This window comes from Rutilus rutilus, assembly GCF_951802725.1.
Source record: "Rutilus rutilus genome assembly, chromosome: 10".
Classification (NCBI taxonomy): Eukaryota; Metazoa; Chordata; class Actinopteri; order Cypriniformes; family Leuciscidae; genus Rutilus; species Rutilus rutilus.
In genome coordinates, this window is record NC_140215.1 from 15,221,231 (window position 1) to 15,248,043 (window position 26,813).

Here is a 26,813-nt window from a genome sequence, read left to right on the forward strand (position 1 = left end):
TGATATTTTTTGTATTATTTATACCTATAATATTCTAACTTTAATTTTAAATAATTTTATTTTACTGACCTTAGCTATTGGAGTCTAAAAAGGTATTCTCTTTGCGGTCTTGTCATATGACAACAAAACTGGTCTAATGACTTATTTATATTAATACTTAATACTATTAATAACTTAAACATATTAACGTCAAATAAATAATACATCAAATAAATACAAATATAATTAAAAAAATCAAATAATTATATCTAATTAAATTTGCGTACCCTTGTTTGGGCTTTTATTTTGAAAATCCTTCGGTCAGAACTCACGGACGTCGGAGTCACACATATCGGAGTCACACCTTTCTGGAAGTTTTGTATCGACGCGGGTTTATACATATCAATGATGGCGGTGCAAACAGACAGAGGAATCCCGCTCAGTGCGGTATGAATGTTTAATACATTTATTATTACAGCCTGAAGTGTGTAATTAACGCATGGTAATAGACACCATGTTAATAGACCTATTGGAAAGTGTATACTTAATAACGTAATTTCTCGCACTGTTAGCATTGTCATTGGCAGGTTGACGGTTTATGTCATCTTAAATTATCTAACGTTATATATTTGCTCTTAAAAATGAACAACAAATATTTCACAGTGTGTGGAAAATGGTTTGATCGTTTAATGTTATGTTCATGCAATTATTTGTTTTGCTGTGACGTATGTGTTCGTCGTCCTATCAGAAAGGCTCCAAAATCGAATTGTAGTTTCAGTTTCGTTTCTCTGTCAACGGGATGTGCATAATCGAGGTTGAATCTACCTGTCTATTCGTTCCACCTTAAAAAACGTGACGCTTGTGCTTGTTTTTAAACTTTTTTCCCTGGTAGTCCATCACACTGTGCATCAGTTCCCTCAGTGTGATCAGTAGGCTACTGACAGTAGATCACCCTTAAAAATGACTGAGTAACAGTGGCTCCAGTTGGACAACATTTAATGATACACTAAAACTTTTTCTTTTGATAATCTGGTACATTATCCTCAGACCAACAGTTATTTTTAGCCCTTAAGTTCAAAAGTTATTATCATTGACATTAGTGAAGCTTTTGAGCTGTTGGTGGCGCTACAGGGTTTGAGACAGATACTCAAAATTCGCTGGGGTTAATGTTGAGACTGCCCTCTACATGTGTGCCAAATTTTATAACGTTAAGTTTCCCTCAAGCACCATAAACACAGGGGCAGTGTAGGAGTAATAACCTTGTGGTCGCAGCTGCTTCAGGCGACCCGAGTTTGAGTCTTTCGCCTGTCCTGTTCCCCTCTCTCTCCTCACTGTTGCTTCCTGTCTCATCTAATAAAGGGATGAAACATAACTTTTAAAAAAAGACACAAGAGTGGAAGAAGATTAAGATACAAATAATAGGTGCACACACCTTGTTGGCCCCTGATAATAAGTAGAAAAACTGATTTATTTCGAATCGGCTCGTCCAAATGATATATGAATTATAAAAGGGTTTAGAAAATAAGTTATTGATTAAATAAATACATTGTTAAAATGTATAATAACTTAGAGTCTTTTGAAAATCCAGATTAAAGAATTTTAAATCAAGCCAAAATGTCTTGTTACCTTCAAACCTGCAAACAGATAACATGGAGAAAAATCTATTTGCAAGTCTTATATTACAGAAACATCCTAACACAGAACCCTATCCTGTCTGTTCAGTAACGGTAGAACTTTTTCAAATCTTAAGTATTAAGATAAGAAGTTTCTGTAATACAGCTCCTGTGACCAGATATCCACAATCCTAGAATACAGCTTTATTAAGTAATTACTTTATTAAGTAATACAGCGTTATTAAGTAATCCATTCATTCATAAATTGTGTTTTAGGGTGTTAGGCTAATTATAAAGTTTCCTGTGTCTTTGACCCTTTTATAGCTTAATCCAAAGTTCCTTCACACCAACTCCACCAGCCACACCTGGCCCTTCAGTGCCATTGCAGAGCTGATAGGTGAGCGGACACTTCTGATATCGCTCATTGTGAGAATATGTATTAGCTGTTGAAACAATGGGTGTGTTCCCTCAAGTCTTAGATTACTATGGATTTGTAACCTAGTTTCACATCTTAGAGACATTCCTGGCTGTATTACCAGACAGTGCATGCTACTATTTATTACTGTACATAATAAATGAAGTAGGCCTAAATAGTTTTATTGCATCCCATGTATTGCTCATTAACAGCTAGCCATGAAGTCCTGTACTGTGTTTAACTCACGCCAAGGAAGGAATTAAAAGACTGTAAGAATAGTTTTCAGGGCTACCTCAGTAGAGAGCTACTCAGACACTAGGATTGTGATAATTTGATCATATTTTAAATTTATGTTTTCTACTTTAGACAATGCTTACGACCCAGATGTGAGTGCCAAACAGTTTTGGATTGATAAGACAGCAATCAGAGGTCAGGACTGTCTAATTTTCATGGATAATGGAGCAGGAATGGATTACGATAAGATGCACAAAATGCTCAGGTGGGTGAGAACACAAACCAGTATGTTGACTAGCACACATTTGGGTTTCATGATCCTAACAGTGATCCCAACTTTTCGGTTACCCTTTATTTTTTGAGGTGGCATTGTTACATTGTAATTATATGTTTAAAGTCCGCGTGAACCGGAAGTTGCAAACGACTTTTCTCCAGTGTTGTGACGTATTTCCCAGTGAAAAGGAATATTGAACAGAGGGCAGGGTTTTACTCTAGCGCTCCTCCTCTCCATCTCTCGCTCATTACAGACTAACGGTTTGAGGGGAGTGGTTAAGCGTTTCCCAAACCAAGCCGTCAAACCTACGTCATCAGAGAGGGAACGCCATTCCAGACCGGAAGTAACTTTTCAGACTTTGATTAAAGATTACGACGGCAAACTAATTTTTTCTGTGTATTAACTTGCACGGATTAATTGTTCACCACAAGACTAGTAATATGCGCTAACAAAGTAAATAGGGTCAATTTTGATTTCAGTTGGACTTTAAGTACTGAGTAATATTAATTAACAACATATGCTTACTCTAGGGTTAGGGTAGGATTAGGATTTGGTTGAGGTTTAGTTGCATGTAATTATGGATAATTTACTGTTATTACTATGGTAAGTACATGTAACATATGTAACAAGGATACTGTAAAATAAAGTGTTACCAACTTTTCGTATTATCATAGTTGAAAATGGTTGTTCATGAAGTGTGGAAACAGAAACTGCGAAACTGTCTTTTATCAGGATTCTTTAATGAACAGAAAGTTTGAAGAAAAGCATTTATTATAAAATATAACTTTTTTTAAACTTTATAAATGCTTTTTGTAAATGTATTTACACTACTGTAATTTTTTTATGTTTTTGAAAGGGATGTCTAATGTTCAAAATAAATACAGTAAAACTAAAATATTGTAAAACATTATGAATAATATTGTAAAAAATAACTTTTTTCTATTTTAATATTAATTTAATTAATTGATTCCTGTGATGGCAAAGCTGGAATGTCATCAGTAGTCTGTAGTGTCGCATGATCCTTCAGAAATCATTCTAATATGCTGATTTGGTGCATTTTGTGAAACATTTTTGTGGAAACTGATACATTTTTTCATGATTCTTTGATGAATAGAAAGTTCAAAGGAACATCATTTATTTAAATTAGACTTTTTTGTTAATTATAAGTATCTTTACTGTCACGTTTGGTGAATTTAAAGCAGCATTGCTGAATAAAAGTATTAACTTCATAACAAAAATCTTACTGACCCCACGGTTAAACAGTAATGTAAATACAAATTTTAATATTGTGTTCCTCTCCCTCTCCCTCTCAGTTTTGGCTTCAGTGACAAGGAGACTATAAATGGCCATGTCCCTGTGGGCCTCTACGGCAATGGATTTAAGTCTGGTTCCATGCGCTTGGGAAAGGACGCCATTGTGTTTTCCAAGAAGGGAGAGTCCATGTGTGTGGGCCTGCTGTCCCAGACATACCTTCAGGAGATACAAGAAGAGAATGTCATTGTACCCATTGTCTCCTTCAAACGCACTGGACAGTCATATATCCTTACCTTCCAAATAAAGACAGGAGGGGACTTAAATGGATGGGCTACAAAGGATATAATATAATATTTAGCATGATATAAAAAGAAGAAATTAGAGAGATGATATTAGACATAGTAGGAATCCAGTGCCTAATGTTCTTTTGCATTTGATCAGTTTCACCATTTGTTGTAAAAGTTGTTGTTTTTTAAGTAAGAGTTTAAGCATATATTATCTATTTGACGTCTTTATCCTTGACCTTTCCTCTCACTCCGACCTGATTTAAAACACACAGCAAGTCTCCAAGATATCCTGCGCTTCTCTCTGTTCCATACAGAGGAAGAACTGCTCTGTGAACTCAACGCCATCAGTGCAAACTCTACCACCGACTCCACAGGAACACGAATCATCATCTGGAATCTCCGCAAGTGAGCATGCTGGTAGAAAGTGAGGCAGAGAATGAGAGATGTTAGAAATAATGAAAAGATCTGCTAATAAAGTAGTTTAGAGCAGTGTTTCTCAACATCTGCTTGGTGTTGCTAGCACCATACTCTTGAAGCACAGGAATGCATAGTTGAAATTGTTCAGAGAATGTTTTTTTTTTTCTGCGACAGAACATCCACAGGCAAATCTGAGTTTGACTTTGAAAAAGACCGCTATAACATCCTGATTCCATCTGAAGTATATGAAAGTGAAAAGGAGAAATACAAGCAATCCTGCCGTGTATTACAGTCAAGCCCAGAGAGCGACTTCTCCCTGCGGGTGAGTACTTCACCCTCCTACTGTATGTTGAGTAAGTCTAACAGATTACAGTCTACATGCTGTTTTATCAGTGTGTCTGTGATGAGAGACATCACTTCATTATGCATTACAGTTTGAACCAGCTGCGGCTTGTCTGTAAGGTAGAGCAGTGCACCACCAAAATATTCCTGCAAATCATAGACCTCTACATAAATGGAATCAATAATGAATTGTAATAGTGAAAAGATATCAGTATTAACAAAAAGCCATCTTTGCACTGCAGTAGCACAAGCAGCGTCTAGATGTATTTACACACTGTTTAATGCTGTTCAGAGGTGGCACAAATGCAATTACAATGGTAAATATTATGTCATGAGATAATGTTTTAAAAAAATGTTCAATAGAGAAATATGAAATGATGGTAAAAATTAAGTGATACTTTTAAATATTAAAGGAACAGTTCACCCGAAAATGAAACTTATCCCATGATTTACTCACGCTCAATCCATCCTAGGTGTATTTTGATGTACTCATAACAAAAGTCCTCCCATGTCTTACAAATACAATAGCTCCATCCTGACCAATAACTACCCCTGGTCCCTTCCACTCAGGACAGACTGCTCTTTTGTAATATACCTTGTCTCCTGTCACATACATGTCATCCGTGGGCCTGAGCTGCTCACTGTACATAGTGCCCTTCTTATCCACTGAGAAGACTCCGCTTCTGTGAATACTTTCCTAAAAGCATGTATTGTAAAGCAGAAATGTGTTCTCCTTCTCTACAGTGGTACACTCACACTCTACACTCACAGTGGTACCTTCTAGAGCGGGTGGTTTATCAACTAATACAGAAGGAAGGTTAGGATTCTCTCCAAACACTAATTGATATAGACTGTGGCCATGAACATTCAACATACTGTTCTTAGCCATGGGGGCCCAGTCAAGGGCAGTGTGCCAGTCACATCCATTTTCTCGTTTGACCTTGTGAATTATCTCAGTGAGCATTTGATTATGTCTCTCAAGTAGTCTGTTGCTCCAGGGACTGTATCCTGCTGTTGTTTTTGTCTCGATGTTAAAGTTTTTAGCCATGTCTCTGGTCTCTTAGTTGTTGAATTTTCCCCCATTGTGAATGAAGGAGTTAACGAATTCAGATGACTTCTTTTTTTTCCACAATGTTTCCAGCGCTGAAACGCGTGAAATGGTCGATGATGTGGAGATAACATACACCTAGCTCCAACTCGTGCAGATCCACCGCCACTGTCTCATTATATTCTGAAGCTAAGGGTAGCTCCACAGCAGGCTTTGGCTTTGTCTTTTTGTATTTCTGGCATATTTCACAGTCATATACTATTTGTTGTAAAATAGTAAAGCATTCTTTGTCGTTATTTCCTGAACTGTGAATGAGCCTCTGTAGTCTGTCTGCAGACGCGTGACTAAATTGTTTATGGAGCTTCAGAAGGACTTTGCGTTTCTCACCTGGAGACATATTTCTGTCATCTTGACCTTTTTTAGTTTCTTTGTCTCTGATATCGATACAGTAATGTCCAGAACTAGTAAATTCAAGAGGAATGGATTGTTTGAACATCACTACACTGTCCTTTTCCATGTCCAAAATAGTTCCTGCCTTTTTCAGGGATGTTTTACTTGGCAGGAGTGAAATGTCAACCTTGACAACTTCAGTTTCAATTTGGCATTTTGTCAGTCCTATTTTAGCCGGTAGTTTCACATTTCTTGTGGAATATACCAAATTCTCAACTTCGAACCGAAATGGTCTGCAACTGGGAGTTTCTGTTTGCATCAACTGGTTTAATTGATCTTGGGTGAGGCCATCAATGTAGCTTTCCAGACATTTTTCCCCACACACAGTACGGGTACAGGCAGTGTCAATAACCGCTGATCCCAATGATTCAGTCATAAATATATCTACATCTGACATGGCGGCCTTTGTAAACAATGTGAAGTGCATAGTGTAGAGGGGGAATAACATGTTAACATATACGACTTTCTTCTTTCAGCCGAACACAACCCGAGTTTTATTAAATAATATCCTGACTCTTCCCAGCTTTGTAATTGCATTGAATAGTGCCCGAGTTTTTGAAGCTCCAAAAAGCGCATCCATCCATCCCAAGTGATCCATACGACTCCAGGGGGTTAATAAATGCCTTCTGAATCGGAGCGATGGGGTTTTGAAAGAAAAATGTCCATATTTAAAACTATAATCACTGGCTTCCAGCAGCAGCCTTACATGCATTCTTGAGAGTCAAGTTCCATCGGAAAGGTGACCTCTGACCCAAAGAATGATGTAGGATGTGTGACGTAGGTGTAGCGTAAGCTTACGTGAGAATAGATGCCTCTTGCAAAAACCATGTGATCCTCGTGAACATGCGTACGGCCGTTGCCGGAAGCCAGTGATTACAGTTCATAAAGTTTTAAATACTCTACATGCAGCCTATCATATGTGTACTGTGTGGATGCAGTCAGATTTGACCGCAAAAGATGAGGTGCACTACCATTTTCCTGTTTTTATACTAGAAGTGGCATTTTGCCTGTTAGAAATAGATGCTCGATTTGAATGTTATTTTAAGGTGGGTTCAAATTAAATAAATGGCAAAATCAGCATTTTGTCAAAGCTCAGGGACCCCTAGGGGTACGCATATACCAGTTTGGGAACCATTGTTCTAAAACAACATTCGGAGGAGATAAATACTACATTAAGGCAATTCTAAGATGGCATTCGTGTGTCGTGTGTACTTAAAGCCTGTCAATCAACATTAGACCTCCACCCTCAGACTGAATAAGGCAAGGACACTAGACCTCTTACAAAATGTTTATCATAAACTACTAGTGTGATGACCCAGAATCTGCTCTACCTAATTTTACAGTCAGGAGCTGCCACTGGCTTCAACACAACAGTAATTTGTGTCTGTTCTTGTCTTGTCTCTTTTCTTTTTCTAGGCGTACTGTAGCATCCTGTACCTGAAGCCCAGAATGCAGATTATCATTCGTGGACAGAAAGTGAAAACCCAGCTGATCTCTAAAAGCCTGGCGCACATTGACAAGGATAAATACAAACCCATCTTTCTAAATGTATCCATACAAACAAAAGGAGCAAGCTGTGATTCCCTGTTTCCCAAAGAAATCCTGATAACTATTGGGAAATGAGTTCCCAAAGATGCTACCTTTTTAATAAGAGACAGAAATTTTAGTTTTTTTAAACATAAAAGCAACTTGACATATGGTACAAAATATATTTAAAAAAAAACTTGCTACACAATTATAGTAATTTCTGATCAGAATACAGTACTAAATTGGCTATGAATACACACATACGGACCTTTCCTTAAGTATTTTCTTCTCAGAAAGAAAGCATCCCCATCATATTTGGATACAACACCAAGAGCAAAGAGCATTATGGAGTCATGATGTACCATAAAAACCGGCTCATCAAATCCTATGAACGTGTTGGATGCCAAAACAGGGTAAATATTTAAATGTTAATTATATACATTTTAATGCATTTGTGTTTTTTTCTCTCCTAAACACCACCTTTTTTAGAGTGACAAATTTTTTTTTTGTAGTTTATTACTACTTTGAGTATCCAAATGCATTTTCAATCTTGATTTTGCAATAGGCAAATGAAAAAGGAGTGGGAGTCATTGCAGTGATTGAGTGCAACTTCCTCAAGCCAACACACAACAAGCAGGACTTTGACTACACAGAAGAGTACAGGCGAGTGTGATACGTGACTAGAATTATTGTTTTCTGTTCAATATAGATACCACCTCTCCTTTTTACTACATTCTGTATATGGTCAAATACATTAAATATATGCCAATGTTCACTGCACAAGTATTTGCATTTAAAATGTTTTGACTAATTATGAATATCTTATTTTGTGAGCTCATTTGCTATTCAGCGTTTGATTTTTTACAAACAATTTAGGTAATTGCAAGAATTGTTCGAAAACTTGTTAAGATTTGTTCTCATATTGGACTGTTTTATAACTAAATAAGCTCTTTTCCATTTAAGTTAATAACTCATTTTACAAGTTTTTGCGAGCAAATTTTGTTTTCTACGACAGGAAATCAATAATATAGCAGTCTAAGCTGTTTATTGTTTGTCCATGCAGGAGAACAATGAACATTTTGGGTGTGAAACTGGAAGAGTACTGGAAAGCAATCCGCCATAAGAGGGGATTGAACAGCACAGTCCTTATGGAGGATATCCCGTTAGTATACACTGACACACACTACAAAACATTTTGTTTCTTTTGGCCACTTTATTCATAAACTTTTTTCCTTGTTTAACGTAAAGGAAACGTCCTGATCAGCACTGGGTTCAGTGCGATGATTGCCTGAAGTGGAGGAAACTTCCCGATGGCATCGACATGAATAAGCTGCCTGAAAAATGGTTCTGTCGATTGAATCCAGACCCCCAGTTCAGGTTTGTTCAGGGTTGCTGCACATATTTAAGTCTTTTTAAGACCCTTTTTTAGACCTGAAGAAATACTGTACATTAGGGGTGTGCAATATTGACAAAAAATATATATTTCGATATTTTCAAAGTTTTGTTGATAATAATAATTAGATGATATTTTGTGTTGGTACCATGGCTGGTTTAAGCCTGTTGTGGACTGTTGATGGACATTTATATTATTCATATTCTATGTGGTGGTTAGATCACAGCATAATTTTTTTTACCACCTTAAATTGATTTCCAGGGGCATTTTTACCTATTTAATTTTTTTCCCCTAAACTTATTAGATGTATGCATCACCTTTTATGTCAAATTCTAACATTCAAATTAAATTCATTTAGAATGATAACACAGTATAGGCTGTTACTAATCAAAATAAATCATTATCAACAAAATCCATCTATGCACTGCAGAGGCACATCAGAAGTGGCATTAATATGTTTACACTGCATTTACAATTGCATAAATGCTATGAGACTGTTTTTTAGTTCAATATTTAAAGGTACTTTAAAAATTAAACTAAAACCGCCAGTAGGTGGTGGCAAGTCGCTGTCTAAATGAGTGAGTCATTCATTCAACTGATGTGTTCAAACGGCTGATTCATTCAGGAACGAGTCTTTATTGAAAGGGTCATTCAATAATTAATTAAACTGATTCGTTCAAAATGCGGAATAAAGGAAAAACAAACAATATTGACAATTGTATCTAAAGTTATTGTTCATTTAACTGTTGTATAAAATAAATATCTCATTTGCAATCATGCATATATTTGGGGAAAACGGCACTCTTGCTCATGCAATATTGTGATATAACTACATCATATGATATAAATATGACAAAAACTCATCGGGGCAAAAAGTATCTTGAATTTTGGGGGCATATAACTGCATACATCATGTAGTAATTACGATATCATCATAGGCGATACATATCGCACACCCCTACGCACAAAGAATGCACTTACAATTGAACTGACATTTACCCATCTTCTTCTCCTCTCTTCCTTTCTCGTGCAGGAGACTGTACGTAATAATGTTGTCGTAAATGCCGTGAATTGTCACGTAAACAAGCAAATTCACAAAGAAAGAAAAAGAAAAAATAAAGTGTACTCTAATTAGATATTTAAATCCTTTACCAAATTAAAACTGTGTCTAAGTCAAAGTGTCATATAAAATGTAAGACCTCTCATAAGTAAAAAAAATACTTTTTAAGACATTACATTTTACTTTTTTGAACTTTTTAAGGATCAGTGGGAACCCTGTTTGTTTAATCTGACTTTTTATTATTTAGCTTTTAATGTTTAATAAAACCTCCAGCAGTACTCAAACAAAAAGTTCCTTGAAGAGTCATATTACAATTTATTATATTTTTTGTGCCTTTCCATTAGTATTATCCATTATTATTATAGAAAATAAAGATGACCTCTGCAAACCTTTAAAGGGGTCATTAGAACTCAAAACTACCCTTTTAGTCCAAAAACCAGTTTCCAAAACGACTCGTTTCAGATTTTGTCACATTATTACATCAGAAATACCGCCTCTTCAGAAGAAGATCAGCACCTACATCTACATCATTGCCTCTTTAGCCCCGCCCACCGATTCACGCATGTCATGTAGTAGTAAATGCGAGACAGGCGCAACAAAACGATAGAGATGCCTCTGAGGATTACATGATGTTTTGCAGTGACAAGTTGTGGAAAAACACAGTCTTTGCATTGCCTTCCTGCTAACATTAAGAAAGCATGGATGAAGTACCAGATCGCGTCAGTAAGACACTGTTCGCTTGTTTGCTTCATTTTTCTGCGGATTCATTTTTAAACAAGACACAGTTTGACGCAGGCTTTTCAGAGAGACTAAAATTAAAAGATGATGCAGTTCCAACTACATTGGATCCGGCAGTAATGTCACAACACACAATTGTGAGTAAACTGTTTTTACCATGTGTCACTATTGCTTTGTCTGTTACAGATCGTTTGATATGTACTCACTTTACTTTTTACTTTACTGAAAATGATGAACGATGAATAAAAGAACGACGATGGTACATTCATTCGTAATTTGTTTACACTAAACACAGTGTTATCCTATCATCTATAACTATGGTAACTCCAAGTACGTTTTTGCCACAACCAAGACTTATAAAGCATTTGTAATACACATAAATGTTTTGGCACAGTTGGCAAATATTTCAACTATCTCTATGCAAAACCTAAATTTGACTCAGAAGTGTAAAATGACTTGCAAAGAAATACTCAATATTTCAAAAACCGAGAAGACATTGTATTGTGATCCCTACATTTATTACACAACAAAAGGATGAGGAATATGTCATAGAGTTTTATTAATAGATTGGAGGCATGACTGCAAAAATGGTATTTTATAGTTATGTAAATTACAGTTTTTTTGATCAATTAAAAGCTACATTGGTGAAGAGAAGCAGTAATATCTTTAAAAATATATATAGTCATTCTACACATTTGAATGGTAGTGACTTTAACCTACAGCAATTATAAGCACTCTTGGTAGAGATATCATTGAAATGGGAGATCACTTATCGCTGTGACATCCCAAGGCTCTGTAAAAGAAAAACAACAATCTGACAGCAGCCCGCGGGTGTTAGCCAATCAGAAATGTCGTTTAAGTAGTAAAGATCATAATACAATTATCAAGGCTGCATATTAAATTCAGAAATGTTATGGTTTTGTTATGGCACCTACACACTTGAGAGCTCTGATGGGGCGTTTGAAGGATAGGAATGCGTACGTTTTCAGGTCGTTTTGCGTGTACCATGGAGAGAAGGAGCAGGTGAAATCAATCTGATTTTCGCATTAAATTCTTTTGGCAATTGCTATTTTGCATCACCGGAGAACAAGGCAAGAAGGAGTCCGGTGACTGTGGGAAATTAATAAAATGCGTTCAACAACCTAAGTTTCATATCTAATATATTATGTTTAATTTTATTTTTTAATTATTATCCTTTTCCAACAAAACAACCTGTTGTTGTTTTTTACCCCTGTTGGGTTTGCACACACACACACAAAAAAAGAAAGAATTCCAGTGTATCATAGCAATGTATAATTTGTAGAAACTTAGAGAGTAGAGTAGATTAGTGATATTTATCAACAAATGTAATTGCTTCTGAGTTTGTGTGCAAATCTCTAAACGTGTCTTAGCTCAAATAGTTGTTCTTTCTATATTCAGGCGATGTGAAGAACCAGAAGAAGCTGAAGATTCTGAAGATGAAAGTTCATCCTGCCTGAAAATATACAAACAGCAGTGAGTGAATTATTTGTTACATTTCTTACTACTATTCATTTATTTTGTTATCTAAATATGAATAAATAGACCCATTGATTTATGCATGTTACAATTAAGCCAGTGATAAAAAAAAAAAAAAAAATGGATCTGAAATACTATAATCTGATACTAATTTTCTGTTATGTTGACACAGTGAGAAAAACCTCAAAAAACAGCAGGAACAGAAAAGAATTCAGGTAATGTCAAACAATGGCTGGTGAGTTTGTGTTTTGTACTCAGATTTCTTTCCACTTTTTTGTAATTTAATTGGCAATTTCTTTGGATTAGGAGGAAGAAGCCAGGTTGATTCAACAGAATAAGGATCTGAAAAGGAAACATGACTTTGTGCGTCAACTCCGGCAAAATGTACTTTTTTTTACCCAAGCTTAGTTAAGCAATTATCAATTTAAGAACATATTTAAGTCTCACTCTCTCTTTTTGTTTCGATAGGCCTCTTCCTCACCCAGATCACCTACGGTGTCTTTGACAGCACAGAGCCCTTTAAATTCAACACCCCTCTCACAATCTGGTGAGGCCACGTTTTGTGCACATTTGTTTTTGCTACAAATTTTTTATTATTTATATTAATAATATTATTTATATAGCCCCAGACAACATGCCAGTGATTTCAAATGTCATTTCCCTCTCCACTCCTAAAAGGTACATCATTCTCTTTCTTCCTTTTTTTTTTGTTTTTATTGTTGTATTTGTGATAATCTTCTCTTAATTCTTTTTGTTGTTTTTGTGATAATTAATTATTTTTTTCCACACAACATGATTTCAAACCTGTCTTCTAAAGGATGAAAAGAAGTATAGGACTGACCCCGAGCCAAGCTGCAAAAAGATCAAGAATATTTCAGGATTTCTGTAGCAACACACCAGATAGTCCATCAACGTCCGCAGCTACATCTGATTTCATATCCTCACCTTTGGGGATCACGGACAATAATGACAAAAAAGTTGATGAAAACGATGATGACGAAACAAGCGGTGGGGGTGATGATGACATTGCTATTGATGAGACCAAAAGCACACCAAGACCAAAACCTTTGACCTTTGACCTCTCTAAGGTAAAGACAGAAGAAAGTACCAGCAAGGATGCAGGAGGATTATATATGGAGTGCAGTGATCAGGCAACAATGAAGACATCAACTTCAAATGACCAAACCAGCATAACAACCCAAACCGAACGTTTTGTTGTAAAGGCGGAGGAAGACCAGCAGATCAAGAGGGAGGAGATTGAGAATGATGCTAAAGGAGGGAAACGGAGCGCTACTGATGTGGAATGCAAGATGAGTAACACTGCAGAAATAATCCAAGACCCCATGGAGGTTGAGAGTTGTAGTAGTGCAAAAGGTTCCAGTTTTAAACAACATCCCAAGTCAGATGTAGAAAACCATGAAGGTACGACATCAACAACTTCTAAAACCTCACTTTTCTCTAACATAGAAATAGACCTTATGCCAACCCATGAAGCACAGAAGCAACAGGATAACCTGCTAAATCTCCTGGAGGCCACAGCTCAGGAAAGAGATGAATTCAGAGAGCAGGTTCGGGAGAAAGATATCGAACTCCTGAAACTCACTGTGAACAAGGACTACAGCCATCAGGGCATCCAGACAGATCCATCAGAGGAACAGCACTATAAGACTCTCTACTTACAGGCCACCCAGCGCATCAAAGAGCTTACAGAAGAGAGGGATGAGATTAAAAAGAAAGAGGAGGTGTTGTTGTTGCAAATCAAAGCTGAGAAAGAGGCACAGGATGAGGTGCGTCGTGGCCAGTTGAAAGCTGAGGGGGAGGGACACTCATCAACAACAAATGATTTTGAAAATGTAGATGACGAAATGGCTCTTCAGGTAGACTTTCTTCTAAGGGAGCTGGACAAGCGCAACACAGAATGCAGTGAACTGAGAAGTAAGGTGAGCATCTGATATTTTTGACTCTCAAAGTGCTCGTAAGTAATAAGGAATTAGTCCCTGCTGAAAAGACCAGCATAAATTTCCAGTCTGCTTAGTAATGCTTTAATGTTGTTAAAGGGTTAGTTCACCCAGAAATGAAAACTCTTGTCATATTTACTCACCCTCACGTTGTTCCAAACCTCTGGCTCTATGACTTTCGTTCATCTTGAAACCTGAAAGATTTCTGTTTCTCCACTGAAAGTAAATTCAACCAAAACTTTCAACACTAGTTAATCAAATATGGTCAATGGAAGCTCAACCATTCTTGCGTAACACGCAAGAACAAACCTTATTGGTTCTCACACATTAAGCAACCGCTTATGAGCTTCTGTTTACCATATATGATGTGCTATATGTATATGCATTGATCAGTGTTTAAATGTGAATTAAAAAAAAACTAAATTAAATCTGTTCATCATATAAAACAAGAAGATTCTACAATCTCTTTCTGAACTTTTTGAAGCATGAAAGTTTTGCTTGCATGGACTTTCAATGGAAGGACAGATATCTCTGGTTTTAAAATGTCTTCATTTCTGTTTTGAAGATGAATGAAAGTCTTACAGGGTGGGAAAGACATGAGGGTGAGTACATGATGACAGAATTTTCATTTTTATGTGAACTAACCTTTTAACTGGTAAATCTCGCCTGTGAAGGTAATTTATACTGTTGAAGCTGGCTGACCATGGAAGCCTTGCTGGTTAAACTAGCTAAGAGGCATGATGTGGACATACCAGCATCCTAGTCTACAAGAGCTGGGGTCTCATTTATAAAGCGTGCGTACGCACAAAACGGGGCTGGAAACGTACGTACGCCAGTTCCCACGCAAAGGTTGTGATCTATAAAAAACAAACTTGACGGGAGAATGTGCGCACCTTTAAGCAAACTTTGAGCCGTGCGTACGCACATTCTGGAGACAAAGGGAATTGGCGACACCGATGGTGAGCTGGAGTTAAATGTCTTTTTTGGTCACTTTTAGACAGAAAATCTAAAGAAAATTAAACTATACAGAAAAATAATACAAATTTCACTCACCGAGCCTATCACTTGAAGCAAATATCCATCCCTTCTTAAATGTCCGCGCCAGCGACCGCGTTGGGCCGTTTAGTGAAACTGCAAATAACAGTTTAAATCAATAAAATAATGATTTAAACTATGTTTTACTTTTTTATGTTTATATAAACATTTAGATTAAATATGCCATTCAAATTAATGGAGTTAAACACTTAAACATGAAATCATTACTGAGAAGTTACAACATTTTTTATATTTAATCAATAGAAATATTTGTTGTGGATGCAATGTTTTTGAACACTTTTCCTGTGGCGTGCTGTGTTTTAATGTTTTAACCACAGAGATAATTGGTTATCATGATAATACCAGATTGTCTGAGAAAATAGTTTCGTGCAAAAAATGCCCAAGGACTATCTGTTTCCATTAAAAAATATAAATCAATTAAAAATACAATTCGGCCAGTGGAAAAGATTGAGAAAAACTTTCTCTGAAATGTATTTTACACTATTTGATATATGTAGGCTACTCAAAAACAAGGCAAGGTACTTGATTTTTATTAATGTAATGTGTCTTGTACCGTTAAACGTTATCACGTGGATGAATAATCATATGCAAATGATATGCAGATGATGATCTGCATAGTAAAACTAGGCGTTGTAAGCTCCATATATGGTTATTTCGGGGTGGAGATTTATAAAGTGAATTCTGCGCAGGTTCTGGCGTACGAACGGTTTTATAAGTCTGAATATTTTTTTGCGTACGCCATTTTTGGCTTTCGGGCGCACGTACACTTTTAGTAAGGTTCCTACGCACAGTTTTATAAATGAGACCCCTGGTCTTTTCCGTTATTTGATTGTTCAGGCTTAAACTGTTTTTCTTTTTTCCCTTCTTCCATTCTTCAATTCCCACCAAACTCAATTTTATACATAAAGTTGGACAGCTTGGAGCAGGAGAAAACTCAGTTACAGAAGGAAGTAGAAGAGCTGAGGAAGAACAGTAGCACTAGTTCAAATCAAACATGCAGCACAAGCACAGCTGCAAACCCTGTGAATGGGATCATAAAGGAAGAAGAGAGCAACGAAAGACCTGTGGAGGGAAAGAATGCAGTGACACTGGCCAAGTAAGAGCCTTGTTGACTTATTTTAAAGATTTTCAGTATTAAGGTGGCATTTCTGTACATACTCATCAGGAGTCACATTTTAATGCATATATATAAATCTGCTCTCTCTGTTCTGTCCTTAGGTTGAGGGAGCTGAGGTGCAGTGTCGCCCGTTTATTGGTCACTTTTGTTCCTGCACTGGACCTTGACCAAGTGAACTATGACTGTGAGGTCATAGATGAGATTTTAAATCAGGTCATACAGGAGATTCCCCCCTCTTGAGACCACTTTTACGTAAATCCAGTTGCCAAAATGTTCAGCCTAGGTTAATGTTTTGTGTATAGAGGCAAATTGTTCAAATTCTATTGCAAATTCTATTGAAAATATTAAACTTAATATTAAAATGCTAAGATTTATTTATTTACAAGTTCTTCCTGATTAACACTTGCAGTTCTTTGTGCAAGTTTTACATTCTTTTTTTTCTTTCTTTCTTTTTATTAGAATAGAGTTCATTTGTCCAGAATAATGTTTGACCTTTTTGCCACAAAGACTTAAGCTTACAAATGTTATGGCATTTCAAGTTACTTATTCTGTCATTTTTTTGATATGCAGTTGTGTGTATTTCTGATACACAATATTCCTGGTACACAATACACAATTGTGAGTGGATAACAGCTGTAGTAATTTCTACTTAAATTGTGTACTTAGCAAATTTGTGTATAAAATTGTACATAGTGCTGTTTTTGAAAAAAGTTAAATATTTTTTTATTTGTTTAATTAAAATAATTATTAATTAAATTATTTCTGTCTTTCTTGTTTATCTCTGAGATATTATTTGTTATAAATCTAAGTTAACTTAAACGTTTACAACTTTTTTCATTGATACATTGATACATGATAAACGTTTAAGTCGCCACATACTGTTTACAAAAATTACAACCGAATGATGTTCGTTTTTATTGTTGGAGTGCAAACAGTATTTTACACGCCGTTTTTATAAAATATAATTTTAGGACACTATTTAAAAACTAATGAAACTCGCACACTTTACATGTGATAGTGGAAAATGTCACAGCCCGACGTAGGATTTTATGTGTGGGATCAGGCAACCCATGAAACCGGAAGTTCTCATTCTTACAACGCTGCGCGGGAAAGGCGTCTGTGTTTGGGTGAAAGCGGGAGTGATACACGAAGCAACTGTACTGAACAATTGTTACGACTATTGCAACTTTAATTGTCAAGGTAACTGGATGAATGTTTTCTATATATAATATGCCTTGTGACTTTTATAATTTGTTATTAACTGACATTACGTGCTGTTACCGTTAATGTTCTTCAAGAACTATTGTGTTTGTTGAGTTGGTTCAGATTACGCTGCGGCTGTAATAGTTCATAATGCAAGTTAAAAGTACTTTGTTAACGTTACACACAAATGTTACTGTGTTTCACGGTTTGCTATTACTTTTATTAAAGGTTCTCGCATATTCATGATTTATGGACATTGAAGCTTCAAGTATATTCAAATGTCTAGTGTTGTTTACTTTATAGAAATGTAGCATTGCATTCAACTCCACTGGTTATATAGTAACAGGACAGTGTATTGCTGTTGTGACGTTGTTAAATTAATTCCTATTTTGCTTTTCAGTGTGCGTGGTTTCCTCTGTCGTGCCATCATCTTTTACATTCTGTTAATTCCCTCATATCTTTATCTCTTTGTGTCCACGTCCATCAGGAGTCAGAATGAAGGTGGTAACCTGTGAGATTGCCTGGCATAATAAGGAGCCAGTGTACAGTCTGGATTTCCAGCAGAGCGGTGAGGGAAGGACACAGCGGCTGGCTACAGCTGGGGTGGACACCACAGTACGGGTGAGAGAGAGCCTCTACCTTGAGTTAATACGTGTGTCTCTTAAGTTAACACTGGTGGTGACATATTACAGACTGTAAGATGAGAGCTGCTCTCTTTCAGATGTGGCGTGTGGATAAAGGGCCTGATGGGAAGGCGGTCGTTGAGTTTTTGTCTAACTTGGCACGACACACTAAAGCAGTTAACGTAGTGCGTTTCTCACCCACCGCTGATGTCTTGGCATCTGGAGGGGATGGTAAGTTTAAAGTCAGATCATCACTTGGGTAAGTTCTGAAATCACTTATAAATGTCTTAATAAAAATATCTGCTTTCTCAAGATGCTGCTATCTTGCTTTGGAAACTGAATGACAATAAGGAGCCTGAACAAACCCCGACCTTTCAGGAAGATGAAGATGCTCAGCTCAATAAAGAGAGCTGGAGTGTGGTCAAGACTCTGAGGTCTGATTTTAATCTATCACAATTAAAATGTCCCATCTTGACTGTCTTTGACTTTAAATTTGGCATGAAATGAAAATTCATCTTATCTATTTTCTAAATGCGTGTTATTAATCTTGATAGCAATTTATCTGTCCATAATATTCAATTTTTTGTGTCCTGCTTTTTTTTTGGAGTTCATAATTTTTAATCAAAATGTCTTAACTTGATCTTTCGGTGAAACAGTAGTCTTCTCTCTGGTGATATACGCTATCGCTTAGTCCGCTTAAACGCTTCCCCTTTCTTACAAACGACCTCAAGCTCATACTTCGCTGTTCTGCCTCCATCAATCAACAATCAATGGATAGAACCAATTCCCCATCCAACAATTTTCTTTTTTTGATAAACTGTTTCACTCAGATATTCATCACAATATAGAAGAAACCATTTGCACCTACTTTCATTTCATTGCAATTTTAAGTTATAGTTACTTTTGAAGAAGTTTGTCAAAGCTCATATTGTTGTTTGTGCTTGTTAGGGGACACATTGAGGATGTATATGATATTTCATGGACCAGTGATGGGAATTTCATGGTTTCAGGCTCTGTGGACAACACTGCCATCATGTGGGACATCAACAAGGGTATGAAACTTGAAGCAGTACTGAAGTTCTATGTTACTTAAATTATGACAGTATTGTAAAATGATAATAGTTGTTTAGAAAGCAGAACTTTATGAAGTTCCTTCATAAAGCTTGCTTCCTAATCCAGCTAACTAATAAACCTGCAATTGTATATTGTTGGCTCTGATGAATTGCTTTCGTTCCTCTATTGTAAGTTGCTTTGGATAAAAGCGCCTGCTAAATGCATAATGGTAAATGTATTGAATTCAGTGCCTGTTTTGTTTTCAGGTCAGAAGATGTGCATTTTTAATGATCACAAGAGTTATGTGCAAGGAGTAGCATGGGACCCACTTGGGCAGTACATCAGCACATTAAGCTGTGACAGGTTAGTGTGTTGATTTTTAAGGGCTTTCAAATGAATTTCAAGCCATTACAGATTATCATAGACAAGAGTCTTGTGATGAGCATTTTGAAATGAAACCTTTCATGGTTTTACAAACTGACAGCATGTAAAATCTCTGTGTCTTAGGGTAATGCGCGTGTACAGTGCTCACAACAGGAGAAAAGCTTACAGCGTGAGTAAGATGGCATCAGCCGCTTCTGCAGATGGAGAGGTGAGTGTCACTAGGATCTTCAGCCAGCCTTTATTTTTATTAAGCTGATAATTATTAAGAGATTGGCTGATGTGGGCACTGTCTTCCTTGCCCTTTCAGGGCTCCAGACTATGACCAAACGGTATCATTTTACAGTTTTTCCTGCTGGTGTGATTGCATTTTGTAAGGCATCGCACTCTGGCCGCCACTACGTTGCCCAACTTATAATTTCTGTTTCAATGAGAAACTGTACTAAACTAAACTGATACCGCGCTACTCGTTTGAGCTGCGCAGCACGGACTGTTTATCAGCTCGGACCTATGATAGACAGCGCAGCTACTACACAACGCTGAGTGATCCAGTAAGAATGTGTTTGAGTTCACCGCAGAATTAATAACATTACTGCAAGATCTAGTGAGAACCATTCAAATTTTCTGCAGAATTCTGTTATAAACCATATTGGATCTAGGGATGCACTGAAACAAATTCTTGGCCAATGCCGAAACCGAATATGAAGGCCGAATACCAAAAGTGTTTTTTTGCATTTTTTTTTTTACCAACAAATCGCAATATAAATATTTTTGGGCCAATCGATGAGCTCCCCTTTTTGGCCTATTATGCTACAGGCCTGGTTCCAGAATCAAATCACTGAGGGTGCTTCTAAAATTACTGAGGGTGCTCTAGTACAGTGCAGATGTAGGCTAAGCAGCGGCTCCACCATAGCAGTGTACCCAATTTCAATGAAGCTCCCAACAGTGCACAATAAATCTCTTTCTTACACCGTGTCTACACTTTTTGTTAATAAAGAGGTTTTGTGTGCCCGCACAACTCAGCACTGAATAAAAACTCTGGTGTTCTAAACTTATAACACCTCTGATTGGCCATTGCGTTCAAGAGATCAACAACTATGTCTGTGATTGGCTACATTGATCACCGCTGCAAAAAAAAGCACAAAAACAAATATGCACTGGAGCGTTTGATGAATCTGTTTCGCCATTATATATTACAGTGTCATCTGAGGGTGCGCTTGCTTACGTTTGAGGGTGCTTAGACAATTAAGCTGAACCGTGTCTGCAAAAGCCCATTTTTACATATTTTTCAGACACTTTAAAATGCTTCCACACTGCCAACATGTTTGCTGCATTTATAAAATGTGTGCGCCTCTTACTCATGCTGGTTGCTATTTGATCGTGTCAAAAACGTAATTGTTTGGTAAAATTTATTCTGTCTTTTCACTTATTTGGCCAAACACCAAAAGTGTTTTTTGTTTTGTTTTTTTTTGCTATTTTCGGACGTACATTTGGTGCATCCCTAATTGGCTCAAACAGCGCTGACCAGGAGAAACATTGTGCCATGAACAAACAAGTTATAGAAAGCTTTTCAGTCCACAAATCACCAATGTTCAGCATGGATTTAATGTAGTAATGCTAACTGTAACCATGGTATTGTGGCAGAAATTGTCAAATGTTTTTGTATTATTCATTTCAGGGTTTGTACAACCTTTTGATAGTGAAATTCAAGTGCTTCACACAAGCTCAACACAAGATGTTATTTGTAATGTGATAAATATTATTTGTTCAATTTTCAAAGATTATCTTAATTTTGTATTTTTCACACTTTTTCTTTTGAAGTAATATATAGACATTATGAAATCGCTATTATAAAATATCAAATAAATTTGTGGGGGGAGTTTTTGTAAATAGTTTCTTAAATGTGTTTTTAAATTGTAATGACTTTTGTGCAGGTGAAGAACTACAGAATGTTCCATGATGACAGCATGAGATCGTTCTTCAGACGTCTCACCTTCACACCAGATGGGTCATTCCTCCTTGCACCAGGTACAAACAAACACTATCATCTTTAAAACACTATCATCTAAGTGTATATACTGTGTATGTAATGTATGTGAGACTTCTTATAACAAGCTATTTAATATGCATTTTGACACATTATACAGTATGTATTTTTGGCCCAGTGTCCATTTACATGTACTTTCCTTGTGTGGTTATGGAATATTATTATTTATTTTTAGCTGGGTGTGTCGAGGCTGGAGAGAATGTCACAAACACCACATATGTGTTCTCCAGAAGAAGCTTTAAGAGGTTTGTGTTCTAAATGTGTATGGTCAATTGTAAACCTATGCATTAATCACACATACACTACCACTCAAAAGTTTGGGGTCATTTTTAATTATTAATATTTTTATTTAGCAAGTATGCGTACAATGTATCAAAACAACATGCTTTTTGTGAATAAATTGCACTTTAAAATACATTAAAATAGAAAAGTTATATTAAATTGTAATCATGTTTCACCATATTATTGTTTTTACAGTTTTTTTGTTATTGAATAAATGCAGCCTTGAGCATAAGAGATTTCTTTAAAAAAAAATAAAAATGCATGAAAACCTTGTGGTTCCAGCATTTTAAATACGAATCAGCTTTTAATAACAAGCCCAAATGCTGACACAGTCAACTTTAAATGTTTAACTGTTTGTTTGTGTGTCAGGCCCATTGCTCATCTGCCCTGTCCATCTAAAGCGACCCTGGCTGTGCGCTGCAGCCCAGTGTACTTTGAGCTGAAGACAAAGAGAACTGAAGGTACAAACAGTACTCTTCCAGAGCTATGTTTGTTCCATGCAACAGAAAGACGGTGCTCTTCTCTCTTCTAGTGTTGTCAAAAATATCGAGATTTCGATATGTATCGATGCTGAAATATCTGAAACTGTTCCAATATTCCTTTTCTGCAATATGTGTGTGTGTGTGTGTGTGTATATATATATATATATATATAATATGTGTGTATATATATATGTATATATATATATGTGTGTATATATATATATATATATGTATATATGTGTGTATATATATATATGTGTGTGTATATATATATATATATATATATATATATATATATATATATATATATATATATATGTGTGTGTGTGTGTATATATATGTGTGTGTGTGTATATATATGTGTGTGTGTGTATATATATATATATATATATATATATATATATATATATATATATATATATATATATATATATATATATATATATATATACCATCTGCGCATTCTAGCTCTCTTCTCCTCAACAGCAAGTTGACACACACCCGCCTCCTCTCACTCACTCGTCCCATTCGCTCCGGTTGAATAGTGCTTGTACTGTGCATAATTTCTCATTCCCGCAGGGTTTGCGCTCACAGAAAATCACTCGCTGCTCTTGACTGAATAACTTTTGTAACTAGCTATTGCAACAATTATCCAAGTTATCAGAAAATTGAGATGACAAATTATCTGTATGGCTGTTTTACTCAAATGGTATACAATATATATTTCGATACAATATATCGAAGTATATTTCACAGTATCATATTGAAGTTGGAAATTTCAGAATCGTGACAACGCTACTCTCTTTGTCCTACAGATGGTTCACTGAAGCCAGTGTCAAACACGTTTAATCTGCCATATCGGCTGGTATTTGCAGTTGCATCAGAAGACTCTATCTTCTTTTACGACACACAACAGACGATGCCGTTCGGATATGTTTCCAACATTCACTACCACACACTGAGTGATCTGAGCTGGTAAGACACACATACGTAAATAGATGTTGTACAGACTAGTTAATGCGTTGAGCCTGTGTTGTTTTCACATGAGTTGAGCTTGTTCTACGTTGTGACAGCAGGGGGAAGATTCTTCTGTCCACAAAATGCATCTCAAAGTAGTTGCATGACATTTTTTTGTGTCTGGTAACCTGCAACAGCCAAATATATTTGGAATTTGGAACACAAACTGAAACTAAAGAAATGCTTTACATTTATTATCCTATCAATAATATAGCCTGTTATTAGTTATTATTATTATTATTATTATTATTATTATTATTATTATTATAATAAGTATTATTATCTTTTTATACATTTGTTTTTAATAGTTACATTTTATTTTTTGTTTATTCATTTATTTTCCAGTCCTGGCCTTTTGCTACTTTATAAGTTGAAGAGTGGGAAATTTGCAATGATTGATAAATGTGTCATTGATAAATGATTTCTCCTGTGTCACAGATGCATACCTTACAGAAGAGAGTAGCCTGAAACACTCCTGTCTATTTAGAAATGGTCTTTGTCTATGATGAAATCCAACTGACCAACCAATGCTATTGATCAAGTTATAGAAAATGCAGACATCTAGTGTCTTGAATCATTTTGATAATAGCAGTCATTCACTAACATTTGTTGTTATGCACATTGTTCCACAGGTCTCGTGATGGCTCCTTCTTGGCAGTGTCTTCCACTGACGGCTACTGTTCCTTTGTGTCATTTGAAGAGGGGGAGCTGGGCACCCCATTGAAGGAGCGACCTCCACTGGAGATGGTGACCCCATCCTCTACCAATGAGAAGAAGGGAAAGAGACACTCAGCCAATGGCAGGACTGCTTCCCCAGTGCCTCGCCAGGCCAACATACCTGCCGTACAGGAAAAGGAGAAAGAGGGATCTACTGGCCCTGCATCCTTGAAGACCCCCAGCGCATCTGGGCCAGAAGAGAAACGCACACCGCAAGGGAAAACCAAACCTCAGCCCAGGAGGATCACACTCAACACCCTGGAGGGCTGGGGCAAACCCAGCACCCCCAAATCACCAGCAGCTGCCGCCAGTACAACCACCAGCACACCCAAATCTGCTCCCTCTACCCCTGGATCCAGCAAAGGACCTCTTACACCTCATACAGCCCCCAGCACTCCTCTTGGACCCCTTAACTCCAAAAGTACCACAACTCCAAAAGGACCCACTCCTAGGTAGGGCGGCACACCTGTGGTGTGATCTGATGTAACATTGTGTTTTAACCATACCACCACTCCAAATTGGGGCGTGGTAGTTTTTTATTTATTTATTTAATTGTCATGGCAACCCATAAATATATCCCTTGAGATTATAGATTTAGTTTTACAGACAAATCCATGACTTTAGCAGTAAAGATGTAAAAATGTTCACAATACATCAAGTATGTACTTCTCTTTCAGACGAATTTCACTGACTCCAGTTGTACCCAGATCCCCCAATCCCTTTGTCACCCCATCTTCCACTGAGAAAGCTAAGCATGGTTAGTAGAACCAATTATTGCATGCTTTTAAGTTTTTGTTTGTTTGTTTTAAGCTTCTTTTTCTTTTTTCTAATGTTTTAATTATTTGGTTGAATTGTGTTTGAATGGTCTGTAATACTTTTATTACAGAGAGACCATCTCCTCCCAGTGACCCAGCGTGCAATCCTCCTGAGTCCAAGAGGTCCAAGACTGATGTTCTCAATGGTTCTGCCCAGAGCAGTGAGCACAAAGTGGGCACAAAACCCAGCGCCACACCTCAGGAACCATAGGCACTGAACATGGTTCTTTGTGCATCTTTATTAGCACTCGCATCCTCAGAAATGAAATATACTCATAAACCAGTAACTTAAAATACCTGATCTCTCATGGACATGGAGTGTCAGATATGGACTTTCTGAAGCTCATCTTCACTTCTTTTTCAATGTTTTTCTGTTTTCTATGAATAAGTGTGTATGTTCTTTAAGAGGGAAATGCATTGAATTATTCTTAAAAACAACCTTCTCCCTCATGGCTTAAATTTTAGGACAGGAATGTTTTACTGTTGGACCATCGGTTTAAATTTTCTTCATAAAGAATTCTTAAGAATGTAGAAGTTTGTCTTTAAAGTACAAAATGTTTAGATATAATCGATTGTCATGTTTTGTAAGATTTGCTTGAGCATTTTGAGATTCTTAAAAAAAAAAAAAGTACTAAATGACTTGCCTGGATTGGATGATTTGTGACTGCTTTTTGCTGCATTTGAAACTGAGTTTTATAGAATATGATGAAAATGCCATCAAAAGTCTATATTATATTGTAGGATGTTATTATACAAGTTATATTATCTTTAACAGTAGCAAGCTGTGTGTTAAGGGAAGTATATGAACTTAAGTTCGGTATCACAAATGCAAACACTTACAATGTAAATCCTAACAAGTAAACAGATTACGATTACACTGCCTAATTTAGTCTTTTCCCATTTAAAACCTGTTTCAGTATTCTGTTTAATGTAACAACCAAATATATTAAAGCATTTCTTACAAAGATTGAATCAAAAAGCATTTTAAATGATCATTTTACATTAAACCACTGACAGATGAAGTGACTGACATTGATTATCTCAAGGGTTGGGCTATATTAGGCAGCAAATCACCTGTCAGTGTTTGATTTTCGGAAAGATCTGACTGACTTTGACAGGTTGAATAATGATGGCTAGATGACTGGGTCAAAGCATCTCCAAAACGGCGAGTCTTCTGTAGTTCAAATTGCTGAAAAACTTAAAGCTGGCGAAAGTGCCTACAATGGGCATGTGAGCATCAGAACTGGACCATGGAGCAATGCTGCCTGGTCTGATGAATTTTATTTTAGATTGGGTGTGTGTATCATTTACCTGGGGAAGAGATGGCAGCTGGAGGCACTATGGGAAGAAGACAGGCCGATAGGCGCAGTCCCTTACAAAAAGTTAATTTTATACAGTTCAAGTATAATTTTATGCATACTTTTATGTAGTAAGTACTAATATCAATGTAGTAGTGTTCTTGTAAGTGTACTATTTCAGTACTACTTGGGACTAAATTGACCCCCTTTTTAGTGTATAAAAATGTACTTTAAGT

General features: G+C 36.5%; 2 protein-coding genes across 3 annotated transcripts; both read left to right on the plus strand.

Moving 5' to 3' along the window:
* Nucleotides 1–300: 300 nt before the first annotated feature.
* On the plus strand, nt 301–17,039 carry morc3a (MORC family CW-type zinc finger 3a). 2 transcript variants are annotated; one of them, XM_084420866.1, is made up of 19 exons: nt 301–426; nt 1,917–1,989; nt 2,374–2,506; nt 3,829–4,052; nt 4,305–4,461; nt 4,648–4,795; nt 7,730–7,861; nt 8,134–8,253; nt 8,406–8,503; nt 8,904–9,002; nt 9,089–9,217; nt 12,451–12,525; nt 12,701–12,743; nt 12,835–12,912; nt 12,997–13,075; nt 13,152–13,206; nt 13,346–14,468; nt 16,451–16,638; nt 16,761–17,039. In XM_084420866.1, the coding sequence occupies exons 1-19, from the start codon at nt 385–387 to the stop codon at nt 16,897–16,899; spliced, it is 3,135 nt and encodes a 1,044-aa protein (XP_084276992.1). In that variant the 5' UTR covers nt 301–384; the 3' UTR covers nt 16,900–17,039. The 2 variants fall into 2 exon arrangements, with proteins under 2 accessions (XP_084276992.1, XP_084276993.1); XM_084420867.1 differs by having other exon boundaries at nt 12,835–12,891.
* A 615-nt stretch (nt 17,040–17,654) lies between these two features.
* Nucleotides 17,655–26,298, plus strand: chaf1b (chromatin assembly factor 1, subunit B). The gene is made up of 14 exons (XM_084420868.1): nt 17,655–17,859; nt 18,350–18,483; nt 18,584–18,716; nt 18,799–18,919; nt 19,434–19,537; nt 19,805–19,901; nt 20,046–20,130; nt 21,854–21,947; nt 22,142–22,211; nt 22,618–22,709; nt 23,546–23,705; nt 24,380–24,916; nt 25,142–25,221; nt 25,351–26,298. The coding sequence occupies exons 1-14, from the start codon at nt 17,709–17,711 to the stop codon at nt 25,488–25,490; spliced, it is 1,998 nt and encodes a 665-aa protein (XP_084276994.1). The 5' UTR covers nt 17,655–17,708; the 3' UTR covers nt 25,491–26,298.
* The last annotated feature ends 515 nt before the right edge of the window (nt 26,299–26,813 follow it).

Excerpts from the sequence above, each read along its gene's own strand:
- morc3a (XM_084420866.1), top strand. The coding sequence starts at position 385 with ATGATGGCGGTGCAAACAGACAGAGGAATCCCGCTCAGTGCG. Across the intron at positions 4,053-4,304 it reads CAAACGCACTGGACAGTCAT|TCCGACCTGATTTAAAACAC; the intron begins ATATCCTTACCT and ends CTTTCCTCTCAC. Across the intron at positions 4,462-4,647 it reads ATCATCTGGAATCTCCGCAA|AACATCCACAGGCAAATCTG; the intron begins GTGAGCATGCTG and ends TTTCTGCGACAG.
- chaf1b (XM_084420868.1), top strand. The coding sequence starts at position 17,709 with ATGTGTGGGATCAGGCAACCCATGAAACCGGAAGTTCTCATTCTTACA. Across the intron at positions 21,948-22,141 it reads GTCATTCCTCCTTGCACCAG|CTGGGTGTGTCGAGGCTGGA; the intron begins GTACAAACAAAC and ends ATTTATTTTTAG. Across the intron at positions 23,706-24,379 it reads ACACTGAGTGATCTGAGCTG|GTCTCGTGATGGCTCCTTCT; the intron begins GTAAGACACACA and ends ATTGTTCCACAG.